We start from the raw sequence: 13,829 nt of genomic DNA, 5'->3' as shown, positions 1-13,829 counted from the left end.
CCAAGCTCTGAGGCTGACTGTATTCTCTTTGTCCACAGGGCATTTCTCTTGTGAGCCATCACTGGGGCCTTTGCCTTTCTTATATTTAAAAAAAAAAAAAAAAGTCCTTATCTGTATTCCAGCTCAGTCGGTGCATTATCTGGTAACCATAGCAGCTTTGCTCCTAGCAGAAAAATATGAAGTCCTCTGGGTTAATTTTTAATGTTTCCCCTGGTAAAGGATGATGTTATCCATGAAATGGATTGCCGGCTGATCCCTGAAACCCGGCAGGAGCACGGATCTCGAACATATTTTCAGATAAGGCTTTGTCAGGCGTGCTGGCCTAATAGAGCATTTATCACAGAGACAGGGAAAAAGAAAAGAAAACTAACATTCACTGAGTGCTGGGCACCGTGTCGAGCCCTGGACTCGCACTGTCCCATTTTGCATGTGGGTGTTCTCATCCCCATTTTCTGATGAGGTCCTCAGGGTCAGAGTATTTTCATCACTTGTTCAAGGTCAACTAGCTCAGAAATGGGAGCCAAGGATTGGAGCTCCAAGTCTATTAACTCTCAAAGCCTCAAGGTTTTCCCATGTCTGGAAATGGCTCAAAGACGATGCCGTCTACAGCTAGAGAGTTTGGCTTTTGGAAAATAAATTACTTGCCTCTGTCCACCCAGACCCCTCTTCTGAAAATTCTACTGGCCAGGAGACCACCCTCGGAAGAACCCCCGCCCCCCGACAATGCATGCACGACATCCATGTTTGCAAGGCTTTGTCCTGCTTTTTCCAGGGTCTTTGCCCTCTTTCCTCTCACTTGTAACTCCACTGAAAACAGCTGTGACTCCCACAGAAACCATCTCTTGAGAAAACATATCGAGCGCATGAGCCACTGATTAAATGGAGAATCTCCCCAGTCTTTTCAAACACATGACTTCAGGGTGGGGGGAAAACAGGGCCCTGGTTGAAGCTGCCAGACCCCCCAGGCCATTTTCTCTGGGCCTCTGTTTCCCTATCTGCAACATGGGACTGAATTTATTGTCTTATTCACTGGAGTGGCACTGTCTAGCATGTGCCAGCAATAATACTGGTGCCAAGGACATAAAACAAAGTCAGGGGTGTTTCTGCCCTGCCCGTAGGCTTACATTCCCGCTCTTGTTTGCTGGCCTCTTCACACGCAAATCTCATTCAATCTGTGTGACATCATTCCTTTGGATTTATGATTTCCGTTTTCCAGGTGAAGAACATGAGCTTTGGAATCATCTAATAACTTGCCAGTACTTACTTAGCACCCAATCTGCCAAAAAAAAACCAAAAAAACAAAAAACACAGCACTCTACAAATGAAGTCTGAATGAATGAATGGATGAATAAATGGGTGAATGGATGGACAGATGGATGACTCATAACTTACAAGTGGTAAAGCTGTACTTGAACCCCAGGTCGACCTGACTTAATACATGTGTACTTTCCACTGCCCCACTGACTCACAGGACACAGTGCCCACCTTGCCAGGCCAGCTCAGCCCCTCATTCCAGCCTGGAGGCAGAAGGGAACCTGCCCCTTTGGGAGAATCTCTGCCTCAAGCCGGCCCAAAACCTCCCCCAGCATCATGGGCACAGAGATACGGCCAATCCCTTATATCCCAAGAGGTGTCTTGACCAGCAGAGCAACAAATCTGCATCTGAAATCTTTCATTTCATATTGTAATTATGATTATTTGCTGAGCTTCAAGGCATAAATAATTTATTTGGATAATCCCATCCCAGTGACACTTTCCTAATGAAATGTCTTAGTTTGGAGGAGAATGTGTTCATTATGAGAAGGTCCCCTTTGCCGCCAGGGCATGGAGAGATAAAAGAACAGGCAGGTGCTTTGTATCATCTATTTGGCAGGCTCGGGAGCCTCTGGCCCCAGTCCGGGCCTCATCATCATCAGAATATCGCTGATGGATGTGTAATTTACAAAGCCTGTGTCATTCCTTTGTCAGAGCCACAAGCAACCTGCCGCCTTCGTGGTCACCCAGCACCCTCTACCCAACACCGTGGCAGACTTCTGGAGGCTGGTGTTTGATTACAACTGCTCCTCTGTGGTGATGCTGAATGAGATGGACACTGCCCAGGTAGGAGGAGGCCGAGCCAAGCCCTAGGTGGGTCAGGGGGGCCATACTCTAAACCTGGAGGGAGAGCCCTTAACAGCCAGTGCCTGCCACATCTGCCCCAGCTAGCTGTCCTGTAATAAGCTCTGTCTGGCCATGAGCATCAGGCAAAAGCCATTCTGCTGCTTACAGAGGGTCCTGTTGCCCCCCAGACCTCCAGCAAAGACTCCCCTTGCCTATGGGCTTTGTCCAGCTCCCCGCCCGGTACCAGACTCTGTTGCTCCATCTCACAAGCATTGATTATTGTCTTGCTCCAAAGCACACAGATCTTGCAGAGCCAGGAGGCTGCCTCCCCCAGCACTGAGCACCTGCAGCCCTGAATAATACCCAGATGCCCGGCCACACTCACCTCCCTTCCCCTTCTGCAATGCAGCCTGTGCAGACAGAGCCTGGGACTTGAACCTTGGACACTTTACCCACTGACCACCTCACCAAGCCCCAGTTCCTCACAATTGACCTTCGTGTCCTGGCAGGCTTCCTGCCTTAGCCCCTCTGGTCTGATAGCTCCTAGTATCACATGCCTATAGCATATCCCCATATTCAGGACACAGGACATGTATCTTGGGACAGTTTCTGGATTTCTTCAAGGCAGTGAATGCACCTCTATGCCAGGGCAGCCATTCTGGGGTGGAAGAGGTGAGAATGGTCCTTCAGATTTTTAAAAATCTATCCTTTCACTGCCTTGAATAAAACTTAAAGTAACATCGCAGTCCTGTGTGAGCGCTGGCCTTGTGCAGGCCTTGGATGGGAATTTTAAAAATTTTTAAACAGACCCGAGCTATAGTTTCAGCCCTGCAAAAGCTCACGGTCTTGCTCCAGAGACAGATGAGCAAATTGTCCCAACCTCGTGTGGCTGTGTTATAATAGAGGTCAGCAGCGAAGTGCTGTGTTGGCCAGGAGCAGGGAGCAATTAATTCTGCCCAGAGGGTTAGGGAAGACTTCAAAAAGAAGATGACTTTGGCCTTGAAGAAGGCATAGGAGCTTTAGGTATATGGAGGCTGAACTCACTGGGAAAAGGCATTTCAGGCAGAGGGAACAGCACAGGCAAAGGTGAGGCAGGGGAAGAATATACGTAGACTTATTTGCAGAACAGTTTATGTTCCAGTGTGGCTGGGGCTTAGGGGAATATCAGGAGGAGACAAATGTAGTGAGGCTGAAAAATGTAGCAGAGCCCAGCTTGCAGAGAGCTCCCTGTGCCAGGCTAAGGAGCTTGGATCTTGGTTGGCAGCATAGCAAGCATCAGACTTTTCCTTTGTTAAGCAACAGAATCCTTTCTATGAATAAAAGCTTTCATGCAAGCCCAATGTATGAAACAAATAGCAATGACCAAGAGCTGCTCATGGTGAAGCAATAGGCAGAGGCTGGGGTTCCACCCACACTGCTCTCTCATTTTCTCCTGGTGCCCCTGGTCCTTTATGGGACCGCTGGAGTTTGGAGTAGCACAGTTAGAAATACTTTCTGTGCGGGAAGGTGAAACACTGGAGAGTCAACAGTGGTATAACACAGCCAGGGTTCCTGTTAGAAAGCTGGGTCTAGAGGCTGGGCATGGTGGCTTATGCTTGTAATCCCAGCACTATGGGAGGCCAAGGCAGGAGGCCTGCTTGAGGCCAGGAGTTCATGCCCAGCCTGGGCAACACCATGAGACCCTGTCTCTACAAAAAAAAAAAAAAAAAAAAAATTAGCCAGGCATGGTGCTGTGTGTCTACAGTCCCAGTTACTCAGGAGGCTGAGGCAGGAGGATTGCTTGGGCACTGCAAGGCTAAAGTGAGCTATGATCCCGCCACTGCATTCCAGCCTGGGTGACAGTGCAAGAACCCATCTCCCTTTTTTTTTTTTTTGAGACTGACTCTTACTCTGTCATCCTGACTGGAGTGCAGTGGTGCAATCTTGGCTCACTGCAACCTCTGCCTCCCAGGTTTGAGTGATTCTCATGCCTCAGCCTCCTATGTAGCTGGGATTACAGGCATGTGCCAACATGCCTGGCAAATTTTTGTATTTTTAGTAGAGACGGAGTTTCACCATATTGGCCAGGCTGGTCTCGAACTCTTGATCACAAGTGTTCCACCTACCTCGGCCTCCCAAAGTGCTGGGATTACAGGCGTGAGCCACCGCATCTGGCTGACCCCATCTCTTAAAAAATAAATTTAAAAAACGCAAAAAAAAGGTAAGAATAAAAAGAAAGCCAGGTCTGGGGATCAGTGCAGGTAACAAGCTGGAGGAAAGACATGCAAACCAGGAGACTAGGGAGGAGAATGTTGCAAATATGCAGAAAATAAAGGTAGTTATCTGAACTTCAGAAGTGGCCAGGAGGTGAGAGGATTGGAATTGATCATGAAAACATTTCCAGACTTAAGTCCACAAGGTTTAGGGAGAGGGTGCAGGTGGGAGGTGAATGAGAAGGGAAGTTGCGGAAAATGGCAGGATGTTGAGTCTGGGCAATTAGGCATCCGGAGATATAACTGGTGAAAATATGAAAGGCAGGAAGGTGGGGGAAGGCAGCGAGAAGAGCAGATGAGCAGGGGATGAAATTGAGTGCACCTTGGGATGTGCCTGTGAGAGATGTTCCGGAGAGAGTCCATTGATTCACATTGATTCAGGCAACCCATATTTGTTGGGCATCTGCTATTTGCTGGAAGCTATTCTAGGTGCTTGGAATGCATCACTGAGCAACACAGACAAAGAGAGGCATAAAAAAAAATTCTCATCTCTCATGCAACTTCTATTCTAAAGGGGGAGACAGATAATAAGCAACACACACTCTCTAATGTGCTCAATTATAAGTTAGAAGGTGACACGAGTGTTTGGAAAAAGGTAAGAGGACAGGGTAGTAAAGATCAGAATGGTGGATCTGGGACATAGGATGTCACTGCAATAGGATTGTCAAGGTGGGCCCTATGGAGAAGAAAACATTTGAACACAGACCTGAAGGAGGTGAGAGAGTGAGCCATGTGACTCTCAGGGGGCATCGCAGGCAGAGGGAACACCTGCACCCAGGCTGCAGGGCAGGCATGCACCTGGTGCCCTTGAGGAATAGCACAAAGGCCATGGGCAGAGCAGTGGCAGAGCAGCACAACTGTGGGGAAAGCAGCGGAAGGTGAAGTCAGAGGGCCATGGAAGACATAGAAGAACTTGGGCTTTCATTCTCAGAGAAACAGAGAGCCATGCACATGTTTGAAGCAGAGGAGCAACATAATTTGCCTTTTTTAATAAAAACATCCCTCTGGCTGCTGTGTTGAGAATAGATTGTTGGTGCAAGGATGGGGAAGAGTGGTTTCTGAAATGGAAGCAGAGAGAACAGACAAGAGACTACTGTGATAATGCAGGTGGCAGGTGAGGTTGGTTGAACCAGAAGGTAGCAATGGAGTGGATTCTGAAGGTAAAGCCAACAACACACCCAGATAGATTGACTATGGAATAAGAGAGAAAGAGGAATCAAGGACCAGGCGTGCCTGTAATCTTACTTAGCACTTATCACTTGAGACCACAAGTAAAAGACCATCCTGGACAACACAGTAACACCCTGTCTCTACAAAATAATTTTTTTTTTTGAGATGGAGTCTCACTCTGTTGCCCAGGCTGGAGTACAGTGGCACGATCTCAACTCACTGCCACCTCCCGGGTTGAAGCAATTCTCCTGCCTCAGCCTCCCAAGTAGCTGGGATTACAGACGTGAGCCACCACAGCCAGATAATTTTTGTATTTTTAGTAGAGATGGGGTTTCACAATGTTGGCCAGACTGGTCTCAATCTCCTGACCTCAGGTGATCTGCTGATCTTGGCCTCCCAAAGTGCTGGGATTACAGGCATGAGCCACTGCGCCCAGCCCTACAAAATAATTTTAAATGAACTGGGCATGGTGCTCCATGCCTGTAATCCTAGCTACTTGGGAGGCTGAGGCAGGATTACTTGAGCCTAGGAGATCAAAGCTGCAGACAGCTGTGATCACACCACTGCACTCTAGCCTAGGGTGACAAAGTAAGACCCTGTCAAAAAAAAAAAAAAAGAGGAATGAAGGATAATTCCAAGGATTGGGGCCTGAGCAATAGAAGGTTAGAAACTGAGATAACTATAAAAAATGAATGAATTCTCATAAAACAGAGTTCTGGAACATTCCCTGAGGAGTTTTGGAGTCCAAAGGCATCACCACCCTATGCTTTTGGCTGAAGAAATAAAACAGTGAACTCAGCTTATGAGGCTGGGTGTGAAGTCTGGCCTGCAAAACACTGTTTGCTCTTCTCTTTTTCAACATCCCTTTCTGCAAAACCAGAGCTCAGGCACAGAGGACGACTTTCAAAGAACTTCACTTTGGGACATATAAAACCTTGAAACAAAGATCAAGGTCATTGGCTATAGCTCCCCCTTTCAGGGTAGGTCCTGGGTGAATGAAGAATCTTTCAGGCCCAGATGTTGGTACAGAGTTGAAAACTGATATTCTAAATGCAAAAACATCAGGCTCAGAAGTACCCTGAGGTTGGCTGCCATATGCAGCTGGCAAGCATTCCCTGAAACCGGCAGATGAATAGAGCACTTATTGATATAAATATCATCACCGCAGCAGCTGGGAGCCTTATGAAAATAAACAATGACACAGCATGAGCATCAGAAAAGCCGCCCTCGGCACCTGGAGGGGCGGTTCTTTGAAGTGGCATCAGCATCTGTCTGCCTGCATGCTCATGCCAAGGCAGCCTCCAAGCTAGCCCAGCCTGGTAACATGGACAGGTCCGCCTTAGGACCTCAGCATTGCTAGGTCATTCCTGAGAGGACCGATGCCACCTCCTGTGGTTTGCCTGGGAACCATAAGGGCGTATTTTGGGGATTGGGCAGGGCTACCTGTAAGTTGCAGCAAAATAAGAAGATGGTGTGATCTCTCACAGGGCCTTTTTTTTTTTTTTTTTTTTTCCTCCGCACTGCTGGCCAAATCTGCCCCTGCTCAGAATCTTACACTACTTCACTCAATCAGCCCCAAATATTCTTTCATTCTCTGCAGTGGTTGCTGTTCAAAGGTAATTATGATCAATGAGGGCTCAAAATAAAGGCTTTCAAACTTTTGCATTCAACCTTACAGATTTTTCTAACTCTTTAGGACTCCAAATGTCTGTGGTCAGATTTGTGGGGTAAAATCCTAGAACCACGCCAGCCAGCAAAGCATACTGTCACTTCTCAGACGCAGCAGAAAGAACATTTTCAACCACATCCAACAGCATTGACAAGACCTTTTCCATCTTTGTGGTCTTTAGGGATAGGCCAGAGTCCATGGAGACCAGACATCAGAAAGAAGCCCTCCTTGCAGTCATGCCACACTCACCATACTGTTTAGAGAGCTCAGGGGATCCTCCACACCAGCCACAGGGTAGGGCTGTATGGTGGCCAGAATCATGGCCCCACCAAAGGTGTCCACATCCTAACCCCTGAGACCTATGAATGTGCTATGGCACCTGGTGTATGGTGCATACAGGGATGTTTCTTTACTTTAAAACAAGTAAGAGCCCACAACTTATATAAAGGCTGAGTTGCTCAGTTCTGAGGCTCCCACTGTGGAAAGTCGAGAGATCAGGGATGCAAAGCCTTTTGGAAAGGTGAGGGTGCCTGAGTGCAAGGATAATGGGGGCTGTGATGGATTCCTATGGAAGTGAGAGAGGCAAGCTCCTCATTCTCCCAGGAGAAAAGCAGGGTGCTATTTCAGAGATGTCTCTTGCTGCCATTGTGCCTCTAGGGCAAATAGCAACTCTTAATATCCCCATTTTCAGTCTGAGCTTGTGAAAACACAGCCTAACATACCAGCAAAGTATGCAAAATACCCAACTTGCATCTCAGCCAGCCTCAGATCTGACTTTGCAAGGGGCTGTGTCTCTGTCTCTGTCCCCACCAGAATGGTAGGGGTAACAGTAAAATAACAAGTCTGGGGTCAAGAGACCTGAGTTCAAATTGCAGCCTTGGTACTTACTCACTGTGTTGCCCTGAGCCAGGTCCTTTACTTTCTCCAAGTCTTAATGTTATCCTTGGTTAATTATAACCTAGATGTTAGCCAAGTTCACTCTGTCTTTGAAGATTTAAATAAAATTTGCTCTGTTCCCTACTCCCCATCCTGTAGGAAAACCCAAAGTCCATCCCCAATATTTCTGATAATCCTGAGGGGGTCGTATTCTCATGTTCACTTCCAAGTTTCAGCTGAGGCTTTAGTCGGAGCAATATGAGCTTCAGATCCCATCAATGCCCATGACTTAAAGTTGAACATCACACATCCTCGTTCTGAAGCCCCATCTTGCCTCCTCAACCCTCGCTAGCAGTAACACGTCTTCCCCTGACCCTGTTGCCCAAACCATTTTCTTCCCCTGTTTACCTCCTCTCCCATACCTCCCTCTCCCATCCTCTCCCCAAAAGCTGTTCCTTTCTTAAGCTGCAAAATCCAGCCATCTCCTTAGTACCTCTTTCTAAAACCTGCTCTGAGCCTTGCCTCCCGTGCCCTAGACTCTTCTGTAGGTATATTCCTAAACTCCAACTCTTCCTTCCCAGAAGCAAATTCTGATGCAGCTGTTATAAGAGTAAGTTTCCACCCACTACATGGAGATTGCATTACGGAACTTCACGGGACTATTGGGAGGATACACTGAGGAGAGATGTGTGAATGTGCTTTGATCAATCGATCCCTCTCTCTCCCTCTCTCTGTTTCCCTGTCCCTGTCTTCTTTATGCCTTCACTCACAGTCTGACTTCCTTAACTGGACATAGTATCAAAGCCAATTTTATAATCACTGATGTCGAATTTTAAAACCAATTCAGGAAACTTACATTTCTCTCTTTAAAATACCAATTCAGGCCGGGCGCGGTGGCTCAGGCCTGTAATCCCAGCACTTTGGGAGGCCGAGATGGGCGGATCACGAGGTCAGGAGATCGAGACCATCCTGGCTAACACAGTGAAATCCCGTCTCTACTAAAAAATACAAAAAACTAGTCAGGCGAGGTGGCGGGGGCCTGTAGTCCCAGCTACTCGGGAGGCTGAGGCAGGAGAATGGCGTAAACCCGGGAGGCAGAGCTTGCAGTGAGCTGAGATCCAGCCACTGCACTCCAGCCTGGGCGACAGAGTGAGACTCCGTCTCAAAAAAAAAAAAATTCATTTCACCTTTAGGTGACCTGGGATCGATTTCTTCACTCTGGGTCACAGGGGCCTTAATAAATAGAGTCCTTCATTTCTAACACTATGATATTACTTGGCCTTTCCATTTTATCAAAGTATTTTTAATTAAAGAAAGGCATAACTAAGGTGTACTGAAATATGCTCTAAAAATGTTTATTCCAAAAATAGACCCATATGCTAGTTTTCATTCAATTCATCAGAGCATGTTTATTCCAGTGACTAACCAGTTTTCTGATTCCCTCAGCAAGAAAAACATGTTTAACGCATGAGGCTACCTCTGTATTTGTTATATATCACGCGTGAACTTACACCCCCCAAGGACATCTTTTCATGGTCCAAACAACTATGGAGAGCACTATGTGGAATAATGTATGGCAGCTGTTCCAGGGCTGTCCACACAGGCTTCACAATTTTGCTTGATTTAACTTGTTCTGACAAAATACATCAAAAGTCCCCTCTGTTTTTTTGGAAGAAGCATGATTATTTCTAAATCATTAACAAGTGGACTGACTTCCTCTCCTGGTGTGTTCATCGCCACTACCTGTATGTATCTGCAGTGGTAAAGCCCTCCCTTCACCTTTCACCCTCAGACCACTGCAAAAGAAAGGGTAGGAGAGAGTACTTACTAGGCAACGAGGTGGAAAAAGTCAGTTGGTCTAGACTCTTGGCTGAAGAATTTGAATCTATTCTTGGATCAGCCAACTTCACAAGTTTTCCATCTAAGGAAGAAAATGCCAAGGTTGCATTGAGTGTTAAGTGTGGCTTTCAGGTCAGCTAGGTTCTCATGATCTTAAAGAAGCAAGTAGGCTTCCTAGAATTCACATTTCCAGAGCCTTAAGAAACCATAAGCTTTCCCTCCCAAGGAGTTGTATAAATCGCAGATGCTTATGTGCTTATATGAAAAGTCTGGCTCCTTCACTCACATTTGTGATCTCTGTTCCATGTCTATGTGAGCCAGGGAGCCAAGCTCAGTTCCTTGCTGGTTTCTGCAAGAAATACATGCACAGTATGCATTTTACATGCTATTAGGAATGTATGGAATATTCTAGAGGTTAGGAGCAGGGTTATGTGACACATTGAGTTGCCTTTTATACCTCATTGGTTCTACAATGATCCCAACCTTCCTCTTTTATCTTCTGGGTCATTCAGCTCATCAGAGCAACCTACAGATCTCTGTTTTTTGACATGCAGTATCGCATATCTAGGATGCTACTCATCTTCACAGCTACCCCAAGCTGGCTGATCCAGAATTTTCACAAGGGCAGTCCTTTGGGTATTATCCTAAAGAGAAATTTTCATAAGAGCTACTAAGTGGAGAAAAAAATCTTCTATTTATCCATCTTGTTTTGAGGAACCCTCCCCCATACTGCCTAATAATCACAGCTTACATTTATTGAGTGCTTGCTAGATACAGATCCCTATGCTAAGTAGACATTAAAATTCACAGCCACTCATAACAAACTGGAAAAGCTAAGAGATGTAGCCAAGCCATTCAACTAGAAAGTGATAGAGCCAGGATTGGAATCCAGAAACCCCAATGCATTTTCCCACCTTTTGCTATACAACATAAGCAAACCAAAATGGTGGCATCCATTCAGGTGCAGCCACAGCACTTGAACACCAGGACAGTCTTGAGCTAAACCACAGAGGATATTTCTTGTTGATGAGAATCATTTCTGAGCCCCAAAGGGTCAGTGGGAAGAGAAAACGTGGCCTCTCTGCTTTCTTTCTCTTATTTCCCATGTCTAGAGTATATGCAATGTCCTGGGCTGCAGAGAGAGACCCTGATGATCCGTAGCAGCTCAAACACCACATATGCCAGCACATCACCTTTCTGAATGCCACCCATCCTGCTGCTGCTGTAGTCTCAGAAATTAGGGCACCCAAGTGAAAGGATGACTCTGATTAAGGATTGGAAAAGCCTGCAACCTTCCCCAGCCCTCTGGGCATTATGAGAGAGTGACCCAGAAAATCGAATGCAGAGAAGGGTCCCGAAATACAGGAGTCTTGTTTGAGGCATAGTAGAATCTATTAGCTTGAGAAATTGGTCTGGAAATCTTATTAAAAGAGACAAATCATTCCACATTCTCTCCAGACTGAAGATATTGGGGATAATAGGCTTTCCCTGATTTGGATCCATGTACCTCATGTCAGGATCACAGCCAAACTCTGGGAACGCTAAATTCAGTGCAGGTGATAAAGGCAATTATTTTTTTAATGGGCAGTTCTGATTAATTCTGGTTTCTCTGACCAACCATAGACCTATTTGTACCAGTCTCTCATTACTGTGAAGGTTGCAAGGCGGAAGAGCCAATGGCAAAGAGAAATGAAGTTCAAATTGTGGATTTGTCATTATTGTACAGTTCAGCAGATGGTTGTCCAGCCATGGAGGCCTCTGTGACCAGCACCCCGACAACACACACATACACACACACACACATACACACACACACACACTCAGAGCTCCTTTCTCACTATGCTTGGTTAACCCCCAGTGGAGGTGCCAGGAAAGCAAGGCATCATTGCATTCTGAAGCTTAACCTTGCATACTTATGCTATTTATCAGGGGTGATAAGAAGAATCCTTCAAATTTATATATGATAGCTATTACCATTATTATTTTTGTTGAGTACTGATGGGTTCAATAATGGTATGAATCACTGGAATTTAGTAAATGCTTATTCCATGCCTGGCACTGTGTAAGGGCTTTATTTACATGAATTATGTCCTTTATCCTCAGAACAACCCTATAAAGCAGGGGTTGCCAAACTTTTTCTGTAAAGAGCCAGATAGGAAATATTTCAGGATTTGCAGGCTATATGGTCTTTGTTACAACTACCCAACTCTGTGGGTGAAGCATGAAAGCAATTGTGGACAATACATAAATGAATAAGTGTAGCTGTGTTTCAGCAAAGTTTTATATGCAAAAATAGGCAGCTGGCTGGGTTGGTCTGTGGGCAATAGTATGCCAGCTGCTGCTATAAAGTGAATGTTCCTAAGCTAGAACTTGGGGTATCCACAGCTAAGAAGGTGGGAAACATGAGTTTCCATCTCCTACATCCTTCCTGCTCACTGCTCTTCCCTTATAATTCTAGTTCTAGAGGAAAAAAAGAATGAAGATATTTTCACATGTGACTTCTCAGGGTGAGATGGCTGTTCTTCAGCCACAAAGTAGAGAGCAAGCACCCCTTTCAATGAAAACCCTGCATCTGTAGGGGTGTGGGTCACTTCTGTCAATCTAGCCCCCTATTTGCAAGCTTGGGGTAGCCTGAACCCAGGCCCCCCGATGAGACTCAATCCCAAACTGCTCTCAGAAGCCTTGGTGGGTCTGTCTTTGTGAATCTTGGCTATATCTTCAGGGCAACCCCCCAATGAAGGGTCTAACACATGGCCTCTTTCTTCATGTTGGCATAGTCCTCAGTGAGCCAGTGAGCCTGCAGCCCCAATCTTGACTCTCCTCTGTACCCCAGCAATGGGACCTGCAGACCTAGGCAGGGTCCATCTCTGTGCCCCTTGAGAACCAGGAACTGGAGGGAGCATGCCTTGCTCTCCTCTGCAGCCACACACCCCACCGCCTACCACAACATTCTCTCCTCAACTAAGTTATCTAGTGGCTCAACAGAGACAAAGATACAAGCAGCAAAGTATCCTTCATTTTTTTTTTTTTTTTTTTTTTTTTAAGATGGAGTCTTGCTCTGTTGCCCAGGCTGGAGTGCAGTGGCATGATCTCAACCCACTGCAACCTCTGTCTCCTGGGTTCAAGTGATTCTCCTGCCTCAGCCTCCTGAGTAGCTAGGATTACAGGTGCCTGACACCATGCCTGGCTTATTTTTGTATTTTTAGTAGAGACAGGATTTCACCATCTTGGCCAAGCTGGTCTTGAACTCCTGACCTCATGATCCACCCACCTCGGCCTCCCAAAATGCTGGGATTACAGGTGTGAGCCACCACACCCAGCCTCCACCTCTTCTTCTCAATGACCCCTGAAGCTTAAAGAATAATTTATGGCCAGGTGTGGTGGTTCACACCTGTAATCCCAGCACTTTGGGAGGCCGAGGTGGGCAGATCATGAGGTCAGGAGATCAAGACCATCCTGGCTAACACGGTGAAACTCTGTCTCTACTAAAAATACAAAAAAAAAAAAAAAAAAGAGCCAGTATGATCACATGTGCCTGTAGTCCCAACTACTTGGGAGGCTGAGGCAGGAGAATCGCTTGAACCCGGGAGGCAGAGGTTGCAGCGAGCCGAGATAACACCACTGCACTCCAGCCTGGGTAACAGAGACTCCATCTCAAAAAAAAAGATCTTATACTAGGTTTTCTCAGTCTCTGCAGTATGGATATTTGGGGCCACATAACTCTCGGGGGGAGCTAATCTGTGCATTCAGGATGTTTAGTAACATCCTCTCCTCACTGAATGCCCATATCAACCCCCAGGTGTGACAATCAAAATGTCTTCAGACATTGCCAGATGTCCCCTGGGAAACAAAACAGCCTCCAACTGAGAATCACTGTCTTAAACTGAAGGTCAATCATTGCCTTTTGCTCTCAGCTGTAGGTT

General features: G+C 46.3%; 1 protein-coding gene across 1 annotated transcript in view; it reads left to right on the top strand.

The window, feature by feature from the left end:
- The window catches only part of PTPRT (protein tyrosine phosphatase, receptor type, T), a 724,687-nt gene that overhangs the window by 704,468 nt on the left and 6,390 nt on the right, over positions 1–13,829 (top strand). The window contains exon 23 of the mRNA XM_011996484.1: positions 1,969–2,100. Coding sequence (XP_011851874.1) covers positions 1,969–2,100 — 132 coding nt within the window. The remainder of the gene's footprint in view (positions 1–1,968; positions 2,101–13,829) is intronic.

This window comes from Mandrillus leucophaeus, unplaced genomic scaffold, assembly GCF_000951045.1.
Source record: "Mandrillus leucophaeus isolate KB7577 unplaced genomic scaffold, Mleu.le_1.0 Scaffold516, whole genome shotgun sequence".
Classification (NCBI taxonomy): domain Eukaryota; kingdom Metazoa; phylum Chordata; class Mammalia; order Primates; family Cercopithecidae; genus Mandrillus; species Mandrillus leucophaeus.
The sequence above is the reverse complement of the archived record's forward strand: the minus strand, read 5'-3'. Positions and strand labels throughout refer to the sequence as shown.